General features: G+C 36.5%; 1 protein-coding gene across 7 annotated transcripts in view; it reads left to right on the top strand.

Moving 5' to 3' along the window:
• Positions 1-23699, top strand: part of SOX6 (SRY-box transcription factor 6) — a 369483-nt gene that overhangs the window by 180429 nt on the left and 165355 nt on the right. For all 7 annotated transcript variants that reach the window (XM_058025836.1, XM_058025840.1, XM_058025842.1 and 4 more), the window contains exon 5: positions 17953-18042. In XM_058025836.1, coding sequence (XP_057881819.1) covers positions 17953-18042 — 90 coding nt within the window. The remainder of the gene's footprint in view (positions 1-17952; positions 18043-23699) is intronic.

The raw sequence follows: 23699 nt of genomic DNA on the forward strand, positions 1-23699 counted from the left end.
CTCTTGCTTGAACAACAATGCTGTGTGACTATAGGTGTGCAGCACAGCTGAGAGCTGATTTGTTACAATATTTATCCCCCTTTGTGCACTGAGATGGTATCATTTACTCCTGGCCGTGTCACTCTGGAGTAATCCTTTCTCTTGGAAATAAGTTTTGTAGCAGGTCAGCCATCATAAATCTTTTGAATAGTTTCAGAAATGCATGTTTATATATATATGTGTGTGTGTGTGTGTGTGTGTCTGTGTGCATCTAGTATGCATTCTGCCTGTGTCAAGGGCTGATAAAAATGCCCTATTGCTGTGCACTGGCTTTCATCGGCCCCACTGATGATGTGGCTGACGATGCACATTGCCTCTCTGCTCCTGCTCCTTTAATGTTCCTGGGGTAAAGGATTGGAAGTAGGCTCAGAGAAGTCTTGTAGCTTCAGTTCTGCATCTGAGCATGTACAAAGATCTGGCTGGTTAGAGGGAAGCTGCTCTGTCTGCAGCCTCACTGGCTGAGGCAAAGCTGCTCTGAAGGCCTTGCTGGGCTGATGTGTCTGCACCGCTGTCTCAGAGGGAATGGCATGTGTTTCATTCTGTGCTGGTGAGCATTGCTGTCAGACTTCTCCAGAGAGAGAATGCAAAAGAGTTAGTGAAGGTACCGAGGTAAAACTTATTACTCCATTCTCCAATGTATTTGTGGCTCTCATATGCATTTACTCTGCAAATAAGCTTTTGAAGCCCTATGTAAAATAGTATTTAATTCACTGAAAGCTGTTTAATTCTCCATGAAAGTCTTTAACATCATTTCTGAGAGGAGAATCTTGCCTGCTTTGTACTCATTGGCCCAAGTCCTTACATTCACCAAATCCAGACTGTCCCTGAGGTGTTACCTGTGGAGCCTGTCTGAGCAGAAAGCATCTTTCAAGAGGTACAGGAGAAAAGAGTGTGTGCTGGCATAAAGACTAGATGATTCTAGGCAAAGGAAAGAGAAAAACAGGAGAAACCAAAAAGAGAATGGAGACAGTAAAGAAGGAGGTTATGGTTCTCCTAATAAAGTCCAGAGTGCAATAAGGGAATGTTTGCAGATTGGGTACAATAATTTAACCCCACAGCCTGTTTCACTGTTAGAGACCATTTTGTTGTATGCAGAGTGTAGCTGTCCTCTTCCATGAAGAACCCAGTTCCCTACAACTTTTGTCTTAGATGTGGAGATTAGAATTATTTTAAATTTGCTCCCTGGTCTTTAACTTGCGGTCACCTGCCAAGTGTGGCATTTTTAGGGTAAGTGCTATTATTTTTCCAGGCTCAGGGTTTACAGTTGTCATCTGATTTGGAAAATGTGGACAGGATGAATGGGTTTGTTCCTTTTGTAGGGGATTACAATAATACACGGAAGCTTGTGAGTGCTTCTGACAGATGTGCTGGCGGCCTGCCACTGCGTGAAGGGTGCGGCTCTGACTGACAACTTGCAATTATGTGATGATGAATGGTTCTGATGTGTGTTCAAGAGAAAACCACTTTCTAGAAAGTGAAAGTTGTGCATACGGTTCCTATAAAGCGAGTCTTAAGAAAGGCCCTAACTTCTATTTTTTTTTTTGTTGGGATAACCAACTTGGATCGCCTTTTCTGTCAAACTTTTTCTGGTTTTGATAAATAAGGGCCAACCCAAAGTTTATATGGGGAAAATTAGCTTTGGCCCATTTTGGCTGGAGAAATGCTTTATCTGCATTTTTAGTCAAACTGACATCATCACTGCAGAGATGTACAAATGCACACACACAGAGAAATACTTAAATATATACACATGACTGTGTAGTAGCCAACAAGTTCATCAAAGAAAATCCATCGAGCAAAAAACCACTTTTCTGTTAGGGGTATAATTCACCCATCAGTAGGACTGTGTAGCTCATGTTAGTGTCAATGGGAGTTTCAGCCACACACCAAAGACAGAATGTACCCACAGAGGACTTATAAATGATCCCTTTCTCTGCCAGATTTGATCCAGATTTTTTGCAAAATGGTGCTGTTGAAGTCACAGCCTCTGAGCAGCTAGACATGGAGAAGGTCAAATATAGGACCTTGCACTTGGCTCCTTGGCCCTGGAAAATTGTTACAGAATCCAATTGGTGCTGGTTTACTCAGTGTCATTTTCTGATATATGTACTAGATTAAGTAGCTGATATGAATTGCCTAATTTGGGCAGATCTTATGGGTAACTTTGCTGGTGATACTGGGAATTGAAACCAGAACACCAGCAAAACAGGGCTTTAAGGGCTTTAAGACTAGGGTGACCCCCACCTGGAACACTGCATAGTGCTCTGGTGTCCCTAAGATAAGAAGGCATGGAACTGTTGGACCAAGTCCAGAGGAGGGTCATGAAGTTGGTAAGAGAACTGGAGCACCTCTCCTGTGAAGTCAGGCTGAGAAAGTTGGGACTGTTCAGCCTGCAGAAGAGGTTTGGTGGAGGCCTCATGGCAACCTTCCAGTCTGAAGGAGTTACAGGGAAGAGGGACACTTATTCAGGAAGAGCAGTGATAGGACGATGGGAATGGGAACCAACTGAAAGAGGGGAGTTTAGATTAGATATTAGGAAAATATTCTTTACTATGAGGGTGGTTAATCACTGGAACAGGTTGCCCAGGGTAGTTGAGGATGCTTCAGTCCTGGCAGTGTTCAAAGTCAGGTTGGATGAGGCTTTGAGTAGCCTGGTGCAGTTTGACATGTCCCTGCCTGTGGCAGGGGCATTGGAACTAGATGATCTGTAAGGGTCATTCCAATCCCTTGACATTCTGTGATTCCGTGATTCCATGTGCTAAGTAAGGAACAGGAGGCTGTTGAAGCAGTGAAGCATTGGTTGAAAAATAAAGAATTGAGCAAAGAAAAGAATGTGTGTATCTGTCCAGGTAGAAAACATATCTTTTTGGATGCAAAATTAGTGATTTCAAAGTATTTTTTGTGGTTTTCTCCTTACTGACCAAACTTTACTGATGCTTTTGCTCAGCTACTGTTCCTTCTTGTTTCTGGTGTAAAGTTATGGAAGCTTTTTCAAAGGAAAAAGAGCAGTTTTGAGTAGAGGTGAAACATGCTGATGGTATTAAAATTTTTCATCTAGACTTGGGAAAAGCTGCCATTGTTATAAAGGAGTTGTTGAACAGCCTGATCCAACATGGTGATTCCTACATGCCATTACAGCAAACAATTATCCTGATTTTTCAGTACTTTTACTGCCAATATTTGTTGTTATTCTTTGATCAGCTCTTTAATAAAACATAAGGTTCCAATATTAGGGCCTGCATCTCTGTCAGTATCCATATTTTGAAATTACTTCACTAGTATAAAAAGAGGGGAAAAAAGTAATGAAAACAAATGAGCAAATTTAATACTAATTTTTGTAAATAACTGCAGAAAAGTAACAGAATGTGGCAATTTCAATTCTTTAACGTATGTTCTAGGGCTAATTTCCAGTAGTGTTAGATACTGAGGAGGTCCAGTTAAGAGTTTACAGTGGAAAGGAGATGTTATTGTCTTTGTATCAAAGTTCACATTTACACCATGGTTTATAGGCTAATAAACTCATTAGGGAGTTACATTTTGCTGAAGAAGGAAACTGTTTACTTCCTGTCAGCTAAAAGGCTTTTGGACAATTCCAGAGAATATCTGGATGTGGGATAGCTCACAGAGGGGAACTGTTATTCCTAAATACAAGATTTTTGGCACATACCTAGAATTGAAGAGTTTTTGAGTTTCTCAAGAAACTTGAGCAATATGACAATAGAATTAAAAAAAAAAATAAAAATCTATGTGACTTTCAGTGTTCATGGACTGTGCCAGCAGCTCTGGGACCAAAGTATCCACTTTGCTTTGGGAAAAGCTATGCCTGTGCATGAATCCTTTATGTCTTTGTGCAGGCCAAAGTTTGGTGTTCATCGACCTCTGGCTTAGGCTGAGAAGTTGTTCCCTTCAGATATTAAGTTATATAACATATATAGCTCTGAAAGGAAAAAAGAACAAAAAAGCCTGAGTTTTTCTCATGCAGCTTAAGGCACTGAGCTCTGAAGAGTCCCTGAGTTTACTTGAAAAAAATAAGTTGTTTCATTATCATTTTTTCCCAGGGGCTTCTCTGAGGAAATACATGAGCAGTAGTAAAACCAAACAACAGTCCTTGCCACAGAGAGCTCTCAGTCAAATCTTATAATAAGAGAGAACAGGTGAAAATCTGATTGGTGTGGAAAAGTGGGCACCGCTGACATTGACGTTAGATATTGATATAAGGAGCAGCAGTCACTGTGTGCCACCTGCCCAGCCATACATAAGGTGGTGTAAATTATACCTTGCCCATAAATAAGTGTTTAAAAAAAGCTTAAGGAACCAGAGACGTGTAACTTGCAATGTTTGAGATTCTGCCTTCCTAGTGCTCATGATTATATTAATAGTGTGAGGGCAAATGCAGGAGGAGAGTTCAGGCAGGTTGGCAGCCTGGAGATTAGAGAAGTGTTTACTTGACAAAAAAGATTGCACAGTTCTCTAAATGCAGTAAGTCTTGTGAGTAACATCAAGATAAAAACCACAGTGAGATAATTTTCATGTGGGATAAAGACAGTGAAAATGGAACCAGGTAGTAAGAGACTGAGCTGGGTTTAATGTCTGTAAACACAAATTAGGTGGACCAAATTTTTACCACTTGGAGAACCTGGCATTAAACTGCTGCCTTTGGCTTCATAGTAACAGGCAATATTAGACCTCATCACAATCTGCAGCTTCCTCATGAGGGAAGAGGAGGGGCAGACATTGATCTCTTCTGTGTGGTGACCAGTGACAGGAGCCAAGGGAATGGCCTGAAGTTGTGTCAGGGGAGGTTCAGGTTGGATATTAGGGAAAAGTTCTTCACCTTGGGGGTGTTTGGGCACTGGAAGAGCTCCCCAGGGCAGTGCTCACAGCACCAGCCTGGCAGAGTTCAAAAAGGTTTTGGACAATGCTCTCAGGCACAGGGTGTGACTGCCGGGCTGTCCTGTGCAGGGCCAGGAGCTGGACTCCATCATCTGAGTCCCTTCCTGCTCTGAAGATGCTGTGAATATAATGATTTTTTCAATATACTACGTCATTTACCATTCAAAAAAGGATGTTTCCTGCATGTCCTGTTTTTTCGAATAAATACATCTAAGATCATGAACCAGAACTTATAACTGAATAATCTTTTGTTCTGATAACATGGAATTTTCTGCTGGTCCTAAATATGAAGAGAGTCCAACAAAACATCTAAACAACTAAGTCTGTGTTAGATTCTTTTGCATGTGGGTAAAGAGGATATAATAAACCAACATTAATCTACAATTTCAAAATAGCTGTGTAGAATTTAATAGATGCTTAAATTTTCTGGGGAGTTATGCAGCTAAAATTCACCTCATAAATTTAAACTCCTTGTAACTCTAGAGTCCGGATTAAATCAACAAAAGCAAGAAGACTAAATGTTTAATACTGAATTTGTGTAAATTATCTTTTTTACATTCAATATAACTTTTAGTGAAGCTTGTGGCGTAAGTGAGCTCCATGGACTGGTTCTTGTTTGTAGTGAAGAAAAGAAAGAATGTTATGGAGCACAATTGTAATTAAAAATAGCTTGATATAGGTAGTGTGAGCTTGACTCTAGTTTCCCTTCTATGTAGCTGTGAAGATTTAATTGCACTGAATATGTTTTTCCCTTTTGTGTAGTGGATTATTAAATATTATTAAATCTCTCCAATGTTTACAAATGACCCCAATTTTCTCCACTCTGATATTTATTGTATTACCATGCTATATATTTTGGGAAGATGTTTATGGAGATTAATTTTTTGCTTCTTTGGGGACAAAAATTGTTTTCTGCTGTGGAACTGTGTCAAGTAGTGCAGAGAAGTGTGACAATGTTTGCTCTAAGCAAAGAGGGGACCTTATAGAAATCTGTCAGGGAATATTTATACATGGGGATGTCAAGATTTGCTCTGTTGGGAGAGAAAAAGAGGGTTATTCCATCTTATTAGAACAAAAGATTATTCAGTTATAAGTTCTGGTTCATGATCTTAGATGTATTTATTCGAAAAAACAGGACAGGCAGGAAATATCCTTGCTGCACCAGGACAGGGTGCAATATACACTGCTTTATTATCATTAGTGCTTTTATTTGCTGAAGTCCAGTGTGCTGGAACTATTTCATGTTCACTCTGTCTTTAACTTGAAGTGATCAGAAAACTCTTCAAATTGGTGTTGTTTCCAAACCTGGCTACTAAATCTAATTTATAGAAGTCTGTGTATAACCACAGCTTTAAACAGGTTTCAAATCTTTAATTTTGCACTGTGTCTGCATAATTGGTGAAAGCTTTCTTCAGCTGCCCACCAAAACTTAAAACATATTAAATTGAAACCAATTTTTGTTTCTATGTAGAAAAGTATAATCTACTTATGTGAATAAGCAATAGTTTTTCCTGAAGAAGAATTCTAATTAATCCAGTTCACTAAGAGTATGATCCTCCATGAATGTGAAAATATCCAATAACTTGTTATGTTCTTACTGGTCAACCTGAGGTTTTGGTATCTATTAATTGCTTATTATTCAAGCTGTGCTCAGAAGACATGGGTATTACACAATTGGTTACAGTGGGGTTTTTTTTGTTTTTTTTTGTCCCCTAGAATACTCAGTAAATGTGCTACAAACAAAATATCTTTTCAAAATCTTTGTTAGGAGGAAGAAAATGTAGTCAGGATGCCAACTTCACAGGTGTGAGACCAAGAATACAACTTAAAAATGTCATTGATTTCTTGGTTGTTCAGCTTGAGGTGCTTAGGCCCTGATTCTTTTCCAGGGGACATAACTTTGTGCAGCAGTTTATATATAGTTATATATATTATAGCCTCAATCTTTACATTTACTTTACATTGACACAGCTGCAGCTGTGAATGTTCAGCAGTTCCTCAAATAAAGCCCCAAGTTTTTTTAAATTGAGCTCCCAGAAAATGCAACTGCGACCCATCATTTCTCCTTTTGCAGTTCTCTCCCTCATTCATTTGGTTTCTTTGAACTTTTGCAATGACACACAGCCAATGACTGCATGGGCAGCAGCCTCATTTGCTCTGCAGTTCCACTTTCTGCTTTCATCTGGGATTATCCCATATGCTGAATATAGCAAGAATAGCATACAAAAATTGTGTACATTTAAAAAAGTATTTAAAGAATACATCATAATGTACACAGGGGCTGAATTAGGATTTCCTGGGGAACGTTAATTCTAAGATTTCCATATCTTTCCATTACTTGACTTTAAAAAATTAATAATGTTCTTTTATAGGAATAAAAATGATGGTTAATTTTCTCCTCTATGTATATAGGGAAATGAAAATGCGAGAATATTATTCTGGAAGATATTAGTGCCTTCTTTTCTAAAATCTTTTCACAGCTATTATTCCAGAAATATATATCCTTGGCAGTGCTAGGTTAATGCTTGAACTCTATGATCTTAAGAGATCTTTTCCAGCCTAAATGATTCTTTAAGTCTATTGCAGGAACTGGTGCTTGTGAGATTTGTAAACCTTTTAAAGCTCTGTTTGTTGGCATTAGCTCAGGAAATTCTTGCTTGATCTGTATTTATGCTTATATAGGATATAATAATTTAAGTCAAAATTTTAGTAGTAAAAAAGGGGCTACAGAACTGATTTTGTCAGTATATTTTAGTGTCCTGGAAAAGATTGCATCATGTGCCATAGAGACCTTCAGAAATGGCAAATAGAGAGGAGATTCTAGCTATTGTTTTCATTCCTCTGCATCCCTGTTTGAAGTAATTTCAAATCAAGAGCATATTATTTTGCTTGCTTTGTATTATACTTTTGCATACAAAAATGCTTAAGGATTTCTCATGAAAAATTCTTTTTGTTATACAATTGTTTTAATTTCAGAATATTGTATGTACGAGCTGAGTTAAGATTTTTATGCACAATATTAAGAAGCCTTCAAATAATTAAACAGATGTTTATTACTGCATTATTAGGGTAATGAGTAGAACATGATTTGGGGGAACAAAATAGAGGTCTTTTGAATCATTCAGGTTTTGTTCATAAGTCATCTGGTGTCACAAATTTTGCAAGGAACATTAATCAGTTTAATAGAAACTGATTTTCCTTGCTTTTCAGGAAGTCCCCTCACTCCCATTCCCTCAATGCTCTGAAACTAACCTGGTGTGAAGGAGCCTCCACACTTTTGCTTTTTTGTACTACCTTTTGTTTAAGATGTTTTTAGTCCTCAAAACTTTGCCTACTATTTTCATATTAATTTTATAGGATTTCTACCCTGTTAAAAGGTACAATACTTAGTTGGCATTGCACTTGATAGGAGGAAGAACAATAACATAAATGTATATTTGTGCTACCAGAGAATTTCTTGAGTTGAGATGGGATCCTCAGCCTGTTTCAGCTTGGTGCAGGAAGAGTTGGGCAATGTTAAGAGAAAAGAAAATCTACCCCTCTCTCCTTAGTAGAGTGTCTGAGTTCAGTACGTGGCTGGACACAGGCTGGCATTCCATCTGCAACTTCTTCAGCTGCTAGAGAAATTAATTTTTAAAAGAGGGATGCCCCATGTCCAAAAAGCATATGGTACACGATTTTTTTCCAGAGCAGTTTAACAAAGAAACATTTGGATATTGCACTCTTAATATTTATTTGAGTAATAAGGAGAAGAATGTCACTTCAATTCAGAAGTGTTTGAGAAGAGTGGATGCCAAAGATGAGAGTGAATTGTTTAGGGTTATAAAAAGGCTGTAACAAGGTACAGAGGTATGAGATTGTGAGAAAGAATAATTAGGCTAAATATTGGGATAAATTTCAATTCTATTGAATATTAAGTAGGCTGTGATGGAGCTATGCTGATGAGTTCTAGCTAAGATATTGGCTCAGTCTGTTCTTTTCCACTGGAGGGAAAAAAAAAAAGAGAAAATCTAGAGCTGTTCAAAAAAGAAAGATGTGAGGATGTGGAGGCAAAGAAACTAACGAAAATTGGGATCTGCTTCTATTAGCATGACTTTCTCCTTTCACAAAATAACAAATTTTACAAATTCTATCAATTTCGTTAATTTGCTAGGATGCACATAGCAAGAGACAGAAAAATCAGTGTATCATTCTCCTTTTTCATATCAGTTTATATAGTCTTTTTACCAGGGATTGCAAGCACATTGTGCTCTCCTTTTCCTGTCTATCCCTGATTGCTGTTGTTTAAAGCCTAAAGTGAATTTCTCTTCTCCATATTATATGTTCACTTGGAAAGTAAATAGAGGTGCAGATACTTAGAGAATAGGTGAATACATATAATATACTGTATGCTATCATTGTGATGCAAATAAGGGAATAACTTCAGTGAATACAGCCAATCTAACAGTAAAATATAGCTTATCATGGACTGGAGATTTTAAGTGGAGGAATGAAATGTACATGTAATTTTAATAGACTTAAAAGATATTTCTCTTGTACTAATATGCCAAAACATTGCATCCAAGCAATTACACCGACACTTCAGAAAGCCTCTTTTGACATACGGAGTGTATTGTCTAGTGCGGTGTTCATGAAATTAACATTTTCCTGAAGTAATCATATACAATTAAGTGACCAAATAGTTCTGAGGCAATACAACTGTATTCCACAGGAACTAAATATATTTCTTCACACTGATCCTGCATGTTTTAGTTGAGCAGTCATTAGCATGTTTATAATGGTTCTAATTTAGCACAACATTTTCTGAATTTCATCCTTGAGTCATTTACAAATTGTTCATATTGAGTAAACAAAGGAAACAGATTGCATTTTATACTTAGTAATTTATCTGAAAGAAGAGGGGAGGGTTAATTGTCTGAAAGTTTTGCTCTGTTTGGGGAAGTGATTCTAGTCTTGCCTTGCTTGGCACACAATGCCTTTTTCCCTCTGTTCTAGGGGGAAAAGGAAAAAAAAAAGAATGGAGGAGTGAGTAAAATGAAAAATTAGGAGCAGGACAAGATTTGCCACTCCCAAAGGGGAGTGTGGAGCAGAACTGGAGCTGGCACGAGATTATCTAAAACAGTTGGTGCATTCCTTAATGATCAAGTGCTTGAGAAGTCCAGCTCTCTCTCACAGAGCATCTGTGTTGATGTTTATATCAGTGCCCTGCTGTATGGGAAAAGCATGCTTTCTCTTGTTGCTTTTCTAAAAATAGTATGGCATATAGCATTGTATGAGTTATTTTAAGAGAACAAAAACATTTGCAAGGTTAAAGGTCCTGCTTTTTAATAAATAAATAAAAATAAAGGTCAGGACTGTATCTAGGGCTGTTCTTTCCCTGAAATTCAAACTTCTTTTTTATCTGGAGTTTTGCACTGAGCAGAATTCTTTGCATTAGAGAATTTCTGATGAAACAAACCATTTTAGGCAGAATTGGGAGAAATTCAGACTCTACAGTTTTTCCCACTAGCTGCATCATAAAATGCAGGTCTGGAAATCAACCCCAGCTAAATTCCAGTGTTTCTGTTTAGAATGTCTGTTGTTTCATGCAAGATCTAGACCATTCAAGTAGTGCAAATGAATTCAGAGGAAAACCAGAACATTTTAATGCCTAATTATTTTTAGTGATCTTGGAGAGTTTTAATTAAAAGTTAAGAGACCTCTCCAAGCTCTTACAGTTCTAATTTTATCATATTGTGGAAATCTTGTCACTATAAAAAAATGTGCAGCAATTGGCAGATCTGCCTGGTTCCCTGTCCTAAACAAAATTATGTGTTTGGTAGGCAGATCTCAGTGGCATTTCCATCATTGCTCTTGCAAGAAAACATCCACTGTGAGCTGACTGCCTTTTGCATATAATTGTATTTAGGGAGTGTTCTTCGCCTTATTTTGTTTTTGTTTGCTTGGGTTTTGTTTGGTTTGGTTTTTTTTTTTTTAATTTTTTTCTCCCTTTTTAAAAACTTTTTTTAAACTTCCTATAGGAAAGAGTCAATATGAGAGGAGGGAGTGAGTAACTGGCCAGGAGTATTTGTTTCCTTAACATCCCAAGCAAAATATAAAATCTAGGAAAGATTTTATTTTATATGCAGTCTGCAATAAAAAATAGCAAAAGGAATTAGCATCTTTTCCTGTTCTAAATGTCATGTTGCTCATTTTTGTGATGTGATTGTATTTTTTGCTTTTCAAGAACTTGAATTTGGAAAGCTTATTAAATTGAGAAATTCTTGAGAAGTTGGCCAAAGAGATCACTTCGCTGGCTAACAAAGTGTCAAAATGCCTTATATTTTAATTTTCTGTTAGACCATGGCAATTAATTATGGTACAAGAATGGCACAGAAATTGAGAGGGATGAGATGAGATTCCCCTGACCTGCTGCTCCACTGACAGCAAGATTGAAGCCAAGCTGCTTATGAGCAAGAGGCAGTGGCAGTATATTGCAAATATGGATGTTAAGCCTTCAGGCTGATTTTTGATTAGTTTTGTATTGTTGCTGTGTCCTTTTCTTTTATTTAAAGTTTATTGAGATAGAAAAGGATAATTTGTGTTTGAAAGAAGAAAAGAAGGAACTATGGCAACAAAAAAAAAATCTATTTTAGTAATGTTACACGAATGTTACATCTTTGGATTAAAGCAGAATAGATATACCATCCAGCAGTTAAGTTTTAATAGTCATGGTTAAACTGCATTTTATTTTTCAAGTAGTGAATGAAAACATGAAGTCTTTAATTTAATTTTGAATTGTTAGAAGATTATAAAATGATGTTCTTTCAAAGTGAATTAAATTAACCTTTTGCTTTTCTCTTTGATATGAAATATTAGAGTTTGCATATAATATTAAAATACATACCATGAAGCATGAAAATTAAGAAATATTTTTATGATTTCATTCTATACTAGGTGGTTCTTTACCTCAAGGAAGTCTGATTGGCAGTGAACTCACAAAAGACACATAAGCAAGCTGTTGCCATGTACTCAGAGAGGGATCTGTTAACTAAAGATCCCAACACAGGTATATTAAAGCTCATCACAGATTTTTAAAAAACATACTCAGTTTTCTGAATATTTCACCATTTTAATGACTGGATCTAATAATAGCAACAAAGGAGCTGTTTTTTCATTTAATTGTAAGTAACAAAGATTGACTAGAGTAAATCTAAATTCTGCTTGGCTATTATTCAGAAATGTTTCATTTAGCTTTTTCAACTCAGAAGAGGATTTAGTATTCTGTGATGAATATCAAAACAAATCTTCCTCTTTTAGATCTGTGATGTATTTTCTTATTATTTGAGGTTCCATGTCCTTAGTTTCACCCACTTGAAAAAAACACATTTGCACTTGAAGCATGGGCTGAGATGTGCAAAGGTGCAAGAAGAAGCAGGCCAAAAATGGTGGTTACTGTAATGTTAATTTGCAGCTTAGTTGCTTTTTGGGGGAAAAGCAGCTCTTCTGTAGAAGGAATCGAGTGCAATAGGCCTAGTATGCACACAAATGTCTGTCACAAGGAGTTCATAATCTTATTTAACATTCTTTCAAAGAAAAAACCCCGCACAATACTTATTCTCAAACAAATATTTCATAGATGCTGACAGGCTAATTCCACTTGTGCTGTTTTTCCTCATACAGATTTGAATGAGGCATGTGAACTCATTTGACAAAGTCTGGTCCAATGGACACCTTTTCTCCCATGCAGCTGATGGCAAATAAAATGTAATGAAAGTAGCTTGGGGAATATAGAACACTAGAGATGAAGGAACTGGCAAATTGATATTTAGTCCCAAACTCTGCTCAAATGTAATATTATTATGTTTAACAATATCTACTAAATTATAATAGGATATAATATATAGTTAGTCCTGAAATTGAGGCAAAGTTGCCTTTAGTTCTGTAGTATCATTCTTCTAAAATGCAGAACATAACTTTATCTTCCTCCTCCTACTGTGGATCTGATCATGTTTTAGAGCAATTTCTCTTGCAGCAATCCTGATTTCTCTGCTAAATCCTCTCCCTTGTCTTCCCCAGTGCCTGTTTCCTTGAGATGTAACAATTCAGATGCACGTAGAAATATGTCACCTATACCTCTATACCTGTGATTGAATTATATTTCCGTATTGTTTATGAACTTGCTGTGCATTTGCAATCATTATTAATAAATCAATGTGCTTTTGTCTTCTGTCACAAAGTAATGTGTGGATTCAAAAAGAATTGTATGCAAAGCAAGTCATGTTTTAGAACTCATATCATTAATAATTATCTGTTTGCAGTATTGTTACAACATGTTTTGAGGGAAGCTTATTATAAGAGAAATAACAAGGCACTGCACAGTAGAAAGAATAAGACAGTTCAGTTGATCACTGGTATAGGTGTTATAAATATGCCAGTCTGTACTATAGTGTTTTATTAAGTCTCAAAAAGTCAAAGCTGATTTGAAATAATAATGTCTGACAGTCAGTGCTTTGAAGTTTTGCTGCTGCACTCTCACATTTAGGTTTTCTTTTATGTATGACTTTACCATAAAAAAACAAAAACTCACACATGGCATGAACGTCTTTTTTTTTTTTTTTTTAATCTGTATTTCAAAGAAAGTAATAGGAGGCTACTTTGGTGAATTAAAAGGGGGGGAAAAAATAAGGAATAACCCCCCAAAATCAATGAGGATAGGTGCAGGCCACTGCCAGGTCATACAGTATTCATGTATGGCTGGGGTGAGGAACTTGTTGAAGAATGCAAAAGTGAAATTAAAAGGGAAAAAACCCAGAACTGAAAAGGGGGAAGAGTAAGGATGAGACAAGAGGCAAAAGCTAGCCCTGATTCAAACAAGATGACTTTCATTCAGTCAGAAGAACTTGAGAGCTTGGCTGTGATAGCTAACACGCTGGCTCTTCATCACCGGCCGTGCAACAAAGAGCTGGATTCCATCCATTCCATGACTGATTGATTACCCAACGGACAAATGTTAATTCTTTTCATCGATGCTTTGTCATTGTGAAGAGATCCTTTTCATCTAACACCTAGGGCTTTTTCCCCTCAGCTTTTTTTCCCTCCCCCGATTATATATATCTTTTAACATCCTCTTCTCATTCACCTTTGCAAAACTGTCATGTCTAACAAGATTCTCACAGTACTTTAAACTCCTTTAGTTTACAATTAAAATTGCTAACTAAGTATGTAACAAACCGTGATATTAAATAATACTCAAAGATTTAATTTAGTCATCATAATTATACTTAACCTGTTTGCTGTCCTTGAAGGAAATTTTTTTCCTAGTTCACAGGGGAAGAATATAAAGGAAGAGAAGCTGTGTGTTTTTTAATAGAATCAATTGCTCCAGTGCAACTTCACGAGTTTGATCTTACATGTGCCAGTAGAAAATATGCTACTGCGCAGCATAAGCCTGACTGTGGTTTATAAAGTCAGTGAGAAGAGCTAAAAATGTATAAATGCTAATTTCTTTCATTGCTTCTTTTATAATTGTCTTCAGCAAGAATACCCCTGAATTTTGAAAATGTCGGGATGCACAAGGCTTTGGAATGGTGCTGAAGCAGTGCAGGGGGAGTGATGCAGTGCAGATGTGAATTCGGGCTCCTTCCTTCACTGCTCAGTGCTGGATTCCAAGTCGATGTTTTGTTTCTATAATGAATCAAATCACAAAATGAATCAATATGGATGAAGACATTTTACTGATGTCAGAAGATATCTCTGTAGATTTTATATGTCTGTAAAAATTACTTTTCGGTACAGAAAGGAGAAAAATCCCTTTCTGCTTTGCAAACCTTTTCAAAATGTGTGTTTGTGAGCACGGAAAACAGAACTTGAAGGGAGTCACGCCTTTCAAGTATAAGCCTTTATATTCAGTTTTGGGTCTAATGTGGAGAACCTCCAGAGGGCTTTAACCCCGTATCATTATTTTAAAATTGAAAAATTATGCAGAATAAATGTGGTAATTGAAAATTTACAGGACTTTCACAGCGCTACTTTTACAATAGTGTAAGAAATTTTATTAAAAGGTTCATTGTGTAATCATTTTTGTAATCCTCTCAAGAGCAAAATACAGTAGCTATAAATTATGTGGTCAGATCCAGGACACAGAATTTGCATGAGATAGGGGTGTTAAAAGAACTCTTTCTTAAGGAATTTTAGTCATTTGTAGAGAAAAATTCTAACTAGCAATATGATCATATCAAAAAGGCACACAAATAGACCTGTTTTCCAATCTAGCTCTTTCCTAGTCTGTCTTTAGAAATACATTTTTTGTCCTTACATAATATAAGAAAACTACAGATAAGCTTGGGTGTTCTTAGGAACAGTGAGAGAAAAAATAAAACAAGTGCTTTTGAGGAAAGTGTTTTATAAATTTCAGTAATATGCTAGTTCTTTCTTTTTTTTTCCTTTTTCATTGAAATATTTTTTTCTTTGTGTGAATTGAGGAAACGTCTTAGTTAAAAGCAGTAGAATACGTAACTTAGAGAAAACATAAAAATAAAATTCTAAAGCTTTTTCTTTCAGGGATGAGGGGTCTGAAATTTTGGCAGGGGAGAAACACAGAAACCTCTTTTTAACTAATCATGATATCACAAAAAAGGACAAATTATAATGTTCTATTGATAATTGATGGTTATTTCTTGATTCTCCTATTATCAGGCCAGGACTCATAAAAGTAATAAGTGCCTGTTATTGTTAAAAGTAAATTGTTATTATATAACTAGTATTTTAACACTGCATATTGCAACTTACAGCTCCTTAATTTTGTCTCTTTCATAGAAAGATATAATTAGTAAATAAATTAGCTTTTCTGCTGAAATATTACTTCAAAAATATTTATGAGCTGTGTTGTCTTTCCATGGAGGCTTGCATGGTGAAAATGTGTTGCAATTAAAACCTGATCTTTGATCTCTTGGTAGTTACAGTTTGGTTTGCTTTCAATCGGTTTTTGTTTTGTTTGGGGGTTTTGTTTTTTTGTTTATATCAAATGAGTTATACTAATGAATTTTTAGGCTGAAATGACTTGTACCCTAACATATGATTGGCCATAGGACTATTTCCTTCCTTAGACTTCTCCCTAAATCTTTAACACCTCCTTTTGTGACCTCTTTGAATGTCTCATCCTTCTGAGTATTTTTGGAATAGTCTGAAGAGGAACAAACTGTTACCCGTTGCAATGATATGATCTGTGTTGCCATTCTTAAATCTGGGCAATTTGCTTTTGCTTTCACATGTGTGAGTGCTTCTGCTGGGACTACTGAAATGACAATTTCAGCTGTGATTTGACCTTAATCGGTCAGTAATTTAGTGGAAGACTGAATTCTGCTTTCTCATACAACTCACTGTTAATTCGTGACTGGAGTAGGACCGGTACAAAAATAATTAAAATTTGAATATTATGAGCTACTTAGAAAGCATTGTGCAAATTGGCCCTCTCAAACAAGTGGCCCCTTGCTATGAGAGTTTCTAGGAAGAGAAGGTGTGTGTCTGTTCCCCAAGGAGCTCTGTGCTCAGCACTGCCCAGGGTGATGCGTGGTCTTACAAGGAAGGCCCTTTGCTACAATTTGTTTTTGGAAGAGAATTACAAGTAAGTTTTGATATTTTGCAAACTGGCCCTAAGGGTTTCCAAGGAGTCTAGCACAGACATTGTTGGTCAGTCTGCCTGCAGGTGAAAGCAAGCACACAAAGTTTAATAGAGATTTTATTGTTACTAACTGGGAAGGAAAAATGAGTGTTGATTGTTTGTGACATTTTCTTGATAATTGTTTAGAAATCTGCATTGTGCTTCTTAAAAGTCATAAAAACCCACATCGCATCAACCACAGAATCATAGAATGGCCTGGGTTGGAAGGGACCTTAAAGATCAATTTATTTCAACCCTTTGCCATGGGCAGGGATGCCTTCCACTGTCCCAGGCTGCTCAGAGCCCCATCCAGCCTGGCCTTGGACACTGCCAGGGATGGGGCATCCACAGCTGCTCTGGGCAATCTGTGCCACTGCCTCACCACCCTCCCAGTAAACAATTTTCTCCTAATATCTACTCTAAACCTACTCTCTTTCAGTTTGAATCCATTCCCTCTTGAGCTGTCACTATATTCTCTTGTAAATAGTCTCTCTCCGTCTTTCCTGTAGGCTCCCTTCATAAGAATTTCTATCTTAGAAATGACCTTTTCTAGGTATCTGCAAGGTTATCCATAATTTAGACATCAGAGCCAATTAGTTTAATTTAGGGAATGAAAAAACCTTTAGAATTTATTGGAGTCTGTTATGTTCAATATAAAATTTTGTAGTGGGATTAGGGTCTGATCATAGGGAGCTTACTAGGGCCAATCTTCTACTTTCTCCAAAGTGTAATGACTTCAGTGACAGTTTTGCCTCCAGAAGGCCTCCCAGGCTGGGGCAAAGCCTTGAAATGCCTTCTGAAGTTGATATGATGAAATCCTATCTTCTAATCATTGCATGTTGTTTATAGCCTACTGAGAAAATTTCTGATACTGTGAACATCGAATATGTAGAGTGCTTTCATGAATTCCATGGAGACATTATATGAATAACTTTTGCATTGACATGGGTATAAAAATGGGTTTCAGATGTCACTGTGTGCCAAATTTCCAAAAAAAGCTACTAAATCTTCATGTATAATTTTGAGTGTACAATCATTCTCAAATGAAAAAGACAGAATTCGTATATACATTGGCAATCTATGCATGTAAATTGGCAGTTAGCATGCATAAATCCTCAACGAAGTTTTTCTTTCAATTAGACCCTTGTTAAATCCATAGTAACTCCATTAACCCCAGGGGAATTACTTTGGATTTAAAATGCAGTTAAATAAGAACTCAGTGTGGCTGCAAGTTCTTTTCCTTTCTAAGCTATAGTTTGACTGGTACTGGGAGATGAAGGTGGTATTGGTACTTAAAATGAAGGTGGCACCTGTTTTCCTGTAAGAATATGTTTCATAATTCTATTCTTTTTTTCTTTTTTCTTTTTTTTTTTAAATAGATTCATCCTGTATGGAAAAGCTACTTTCTAAAGACTGGAAGGAGAAGATGGAAAAATTAAACACAAGTGATCTCCTTGGAGAAATTAAAGGTATCTCACTAGATCAAACTTTAAATGTTTGCATATATTTAAGAAAGGGATTGAGGATTTTTTGAAATTTCAGAAAAAATTATAGGAATAGCTGTCATGACTAGAGGGTGCCATTCTTTCCAGGCAACTCACCCTGGTTTTTAATGTTTATCTTAGAAATGACTGAGTGTGCAAAAAAAATGGAGTATGTCACAATCAGTTATAGGCAGTATCAGGGATGTTCTCACAAAACACCAGGTTAGTTACATTATTCACTGACATCAACCATATATCTCTGAGCAGAGGAAGAGGAAGAAATGCAGAGTTACCAGTACTTGGTACTGCTTCTTCCCAGTTGCACAAACTGTGTGTAGAAATAACCTTCAGATTATAAAGGGTGGTAATTGTTCCATTGCTATTCCAAATCTTTGATTTAAAAAAAATAAATATAAGGGTTTCTATTAATCCCCTTATGCAGAGAAAGAGCAAGTCTGGAGACAATTTGGGACTTACTAAAATCAGTGCAAAATTTGTTATATATGTAGGCAGTAATTTCCAGTATTCTCATTATTTCTTGAGCCAGCATCCTAGGAAAAGTGAAATTCTCTTGGCAATTAAGTACTAGGTAGAAAACTTGAAGTGTTTTTCTCCACCCATCAATTCTTCCATGCATTTTCCTGGTGAGAAGAAATTCAGTGTTATTGATTAAGCAACAAATTTACCATGTGCTTTTTTTTGTGCTGTGAGAAGGGGTCATAAGGCATGTTTGTGGAGTAAACAAAATACCTAAGATTTATTTCTCTTCATTTGTATAATTTTCTTAAACTGCAACTACAAAGGTGTGGAAACAAAGAGTCATGTTCATCATATTAATAACTCTTTTCTTTAAAAATCTTTAATGTAAAAAAAAATATATATTCTATTTGATGAAAATTGATGCTTAGGGATTTAAATTTCCACTGGGGAAATTCAGGATAGTTCAATTTTTTTTTTTTATTATACAAGTAGATGAAAGATTGACTCTTTTTAATAAGTAAGTTATAATTGGTTCCTTCAGGACCAAAAATCTGTTGGATTCTCCTGATTTTTCTGGTAGAATTATGACAATGCATGTATGTTAGGCAGGTAAGAAATCCCATAGTAATATCAGTGACAGAAACACAGCATACAATTTTGCAGGAACGTGCTCAAATTGACTGCACCAAATCCCCAAAAAATTATGTCCTGAAATCACAATCTATTTAAAGCCATATTGTCTCTTAATAGTGTGGAAAACATTGAATGCTAGTTGAATTATTGTTGTCTATTAATTGCAAAATATAGCTGCTTAGTCCTTAAATAGAAACTACTTGAATGCTATTAGCGAATCAAATTTAAAAGAGGTGGCATCTCTAACAATGCAGAATAATGTTCTTTATTCTTTTATATGGCACAAAATGCTTTCTAATGACATCTCATTTATTGAAAAAGATAGGTTTGCTTTTCTGGATTTCTGTTGTTCCTCCTATTTTCTTAGCATATATGTTCTCTGCAGAGTGAGTGGGTAGAGTTCTTGCCTCTCATCCTTTTCTCATCTCCTTACAAAGCACTCTCACTCAGATTTGGAAGAATTCCCAACTACCTTTTCCAGGGGAACAGCCTATTAGGTGTGTAAAGAAGGTCATCTGATTAGGCTCAGCAGATTTATGTGTTGCCAGTCCCTCAGTTTCCACAGCCCATTTCCTGAGTAACCTGTCCTTAAGTTGTCGCAATATCTGCAATATTCATCCATGCTGCTCGTTGGCTTCCAGCAAGATGCGAAGCTGAATCTTCGCTACTGCAGCTGCATTTAATTTTTTAAAAATAGAAACAACATGGAAGGCAAAAAATGGTTGCTGTTATGTTGTGGTTTACACTTCAAATCTCTTGACAAAGCCATTAGTATTGTTTTATAGAAGAAGAAAAACTAGGTGCAGGGTTACATAGCTGGAGTAGGAGCAGGTCTGAAGTTGGAGTCCTTTCCTTTGGGCTCCCAAACCCATGGCCTAACCACTGTCTGCAGGCTGGTTACCTCTGAGCCAGTAATACCACTATTAACCCAATAGTCTGCTATTAACTCCTATCAGCATTTGTGTACCTTCAACCAGCTCAGAAAGGAAAAAAAAATCCACAAACAAATAACAATCTAGCACATGGCATCTTGAAAATCTAATTACATGAAGGAAACAAAGCAAAGTAGGGAAGCATACTTTAAAATAAGTCCTTTCATTGTTCAAGATGGTAGAATCCACAATCATGAAGTTCATTTTCATGGGGATGATTGAATTTCCAGCAAGGTAACTGGCAGGGTATTCTGGGAACTGAAAGAACTGCATTTGAAAATCTATTGTCTTTGGGAGGTCAAATATATTTTTCCTCAATTTCCGTTAGATTCTAAATAATTTTATTGAATTGATCTTGTGCAGAATTTCTGCTCATATTACTGAGAGTCTGACTTAGAGACATGAAGTGATGAGGTAAAAATAAATAAATGAGTTCATTAAAGAAAAAAATAAGTTGAATATAAGAAAGGAAGGTGTGGTCCTGTGAGGAGCTGCTCTTTGCACTGACTGTTACTGGGAGTTGTTTATTTTAGAGAGAAGGCGTTGTTCTCACTAAGGATAACCTGAGCACATATTCTTCCTCTGTGTCTGCACAACCACAGCCCTCCCCCTTCAGTGAAAGACTAGCATCTTGGTTGTGGGAAGGCAGTTCACTAAGAATCAGTGCCAGAAAAAAGGATGAAAGCAGGAAAAAAAAATGTACCACTGACACAAACTGTTTCTATTCATGTTTGGGAAGCACACAGACAAGAAGAAAAGATAATTGGCTGAGAGAAACAAATAAAAACGGTATTTTCTTGCTTTACCTTCTATATTTAGAACACAATAGTGTTAATCAAGATATAATTATAAACTATATCTATTAATTCAGACAATAGAGGCCAATACAAAAGTAACAAACAGTGAATAATTCTTTTTTTCTCGGTGTGGGATTGTTACTGTTCACAATTACTCTTGCATAGTGTGCCTCACTTGTAAAATTGCTTTTTCTGAGTTTCTTTATTAGGATTTCAGTTATTGATAATGGTCCAGATTCTTCCTTGAATTCCAGCCAAACAAGCCATTGACTTCAGGGAGGTTGCATGAAACTGAGGAGAATCTGGCAGAATGCTTTCTAGCCAAATTCTAGTGGTTAAATAAGTCTGCTTGTTCATTTGATATGTTTATAAATGAAACACATAGGTCAAGTTTTCAAAGGTCTCTGAAGCAGTTGACCTGAGTTAAATGCCTTCCTCACCTGGAAGAAAAAAACCCAGAGCTGTCTGTGCAAATCATTTGATTGTATGCTATTTGCCAGGGAGTGCATGCAAATAGATTTATTTAAGGTATACAAGCAATTTGTTAGGCTTACATCTGGCTTTTGCAGTATTTGGTTTCTTTTGTATAAAAATTAGGATCAGGAAATACTTTTCATTCTAATTGTTGTTATTACATATTTGAATAAACAAAGCAAGGCAGGGCTCTTTTCTTTATTTCCAGATATTTGGGTGCACAGAGCTCTGTCCTCACCCTCCCTCACTGCGTGTATTTCTGTTGCTTGGTTATCTAGTTTTTCTTCAGCAGCCACAGCTAGGCAGAGTAGCATCATTTATCACTACACAGAGTCTGTTTTAAGTTTTCTGTTTCTGTTCCAAATATAAATCTCTGGAATAGCATGGTCTTGCATGCATCAGGCAGTTGTCCTACTGAAATAGCCCTCAATGGTCTTTCTCAGCATGCAGAGGCTTTGAAGATCAAATAAGAAAGGTCAGTCTTTAAGTAACTTAAGCAATGATGTTATCGTGGAAGGGTCAGAACTGGTCCAGCAGCCCCAGAGGAGAGTGACTCCTGGGTCAGCAGCTCCTGTGCTGCAGGTTAGTCCTGTGCTGTTTACAGCTGGAACTCTCTATATTTATAGGCATTGTGACTTGAATGTCACATGCTGTCTTGGTACAGTAGGCTCTATTTTGGGGAGGTGAGTGATTGATGCCCATGGCTTTATCCAACACAGAAGGCTGTTTCTATTATGTTTCCCAAGCTTGTCCCATCTCCTGTTATATTTGCTGCTTTAGTAATAGGAGTCTGAACCCCCTGTTCTGTGTGACATGTGAACATTTAATGGCCTCAAAATATTTGGGTAGGTGGGAGGCAGGATTCCTGCTTCCTTGGGAAAGTAGAATTTAGTGTAATGAAGCAACTTCACCCTCTTGATAGTCCTCTAGTAAGATATCCACAAACAATTTTGGAAAGGATGTTTGTCCCTGGTATGGGAACAGGAGAGACACAAGGAGATTTTTTCTAGGAGCATTTTTTGTCTGTATTAATGACTGGAAGAGGACTGTAAAGCACAACTGTTTGAATCCAGTAATTTAACACTCTCCATTTCTGGAATAGTCTTGGAAAGAGTTGTGCATGAATGAATCCTTGAGAAAGTTGTGGTTTTTACAGTGAATTAATTTTTTAAAAAACATGCATGATTTACAAAACATTTTAAAATGTTATTTTTGCTTCTATTTAAAAAAAAAATTGTCTTCAGTGATAAGCTTTCAGGTGTTTCTTGCTGCGCTATATCAAATGTGAAGCCCATTTTGAGGAAAATAAATCTGTTTTCCTTTAGCCCTGATCAACACTGTAGTCTGAATTTGTAGTAATTATTTTTCAGTATAATTGCTAAAAATTCTTTCTCATGAAGTTGAAGGGTATATAACAGTTTGCCTCATAAATATGTATAAATAAATATATATAAGCCTTATATCACAGAGGCACTCAGAGGTTTTTAATTATGTCACTTTGTATGGCTATAGACATTTCAAAGCTCTCCTTTGTGCTCTCTGTTATAAACATATTTTATTTCTTTTGAAGTCTGTATGATATACATACTAGCAATTAAAAACCCAGCTCAGGCTTTGAGACACAAGGTCTTCTTAATTAAAACTCAAACAAAAGCTACAAGCAGAAGCCCCACTATATGATTAAGGTCTAAAGTGTTATGATACATTAGAATCATTGTTAACTGCTAGGATTTAAAAAATCAATACACAGGAAAAAGAATCAACTGGTTCCAATTAGCGAAACCAATGAAAACATTCAACAAAACAGCACAGCCCAGAACCCCAACACCCAAATCCTCAAGAAATTGGTCCTGATTACGAATATACCACAGGCTGTAAAGGTTTCTCACAATGAATTTATTGCCATGATCCGATGAAGTGATATTTCAGGTTTGTGTGGCAGCTCTCCAGATCAGCGCAGTGCTTTTGTTGTGCCATTACTCCAGTCAGCCACCAGCACTTTGTGTAACATGGTACAAGGGCTGTGCTTCCAGGTCTAACCTGACCTCCTAAATTAAGACATTTGAATGCCTGAATATTTCATAAGCACTTTCAACAGTTAATGTTTGCACGCCCTTTAGTCAAGTTTGCTTGAAGAAGGTAATGAATTCCAAAAAGGGAAATATTTTGTTAAAATTACCAAGCCCCATCATATCTATTTGTTATGGTCAAGATACCAGCACAATTAAACTAATCACCAGTATGAAAGGCATTCAACTACATTTTCTTACATCTTCTTGACTTATTTTTTAATATTAAATAGATTTCTTTGGATCATGGATTTAAG

This window comes from Melospiza georgiana, chromosome 6 (assembly GCF_028018845.1).
Source record: "Melospiza georgiana isolate bMelGeo1 chromosome 6, bMelGeo1.pri, whole genome shotgun sequence".
Lineage (NCBI taxonomy): Eukaryota > Metazoa > Chordata > Aves > Passeriformes > Passerellidae > Melospiza > Melospiza georgiana.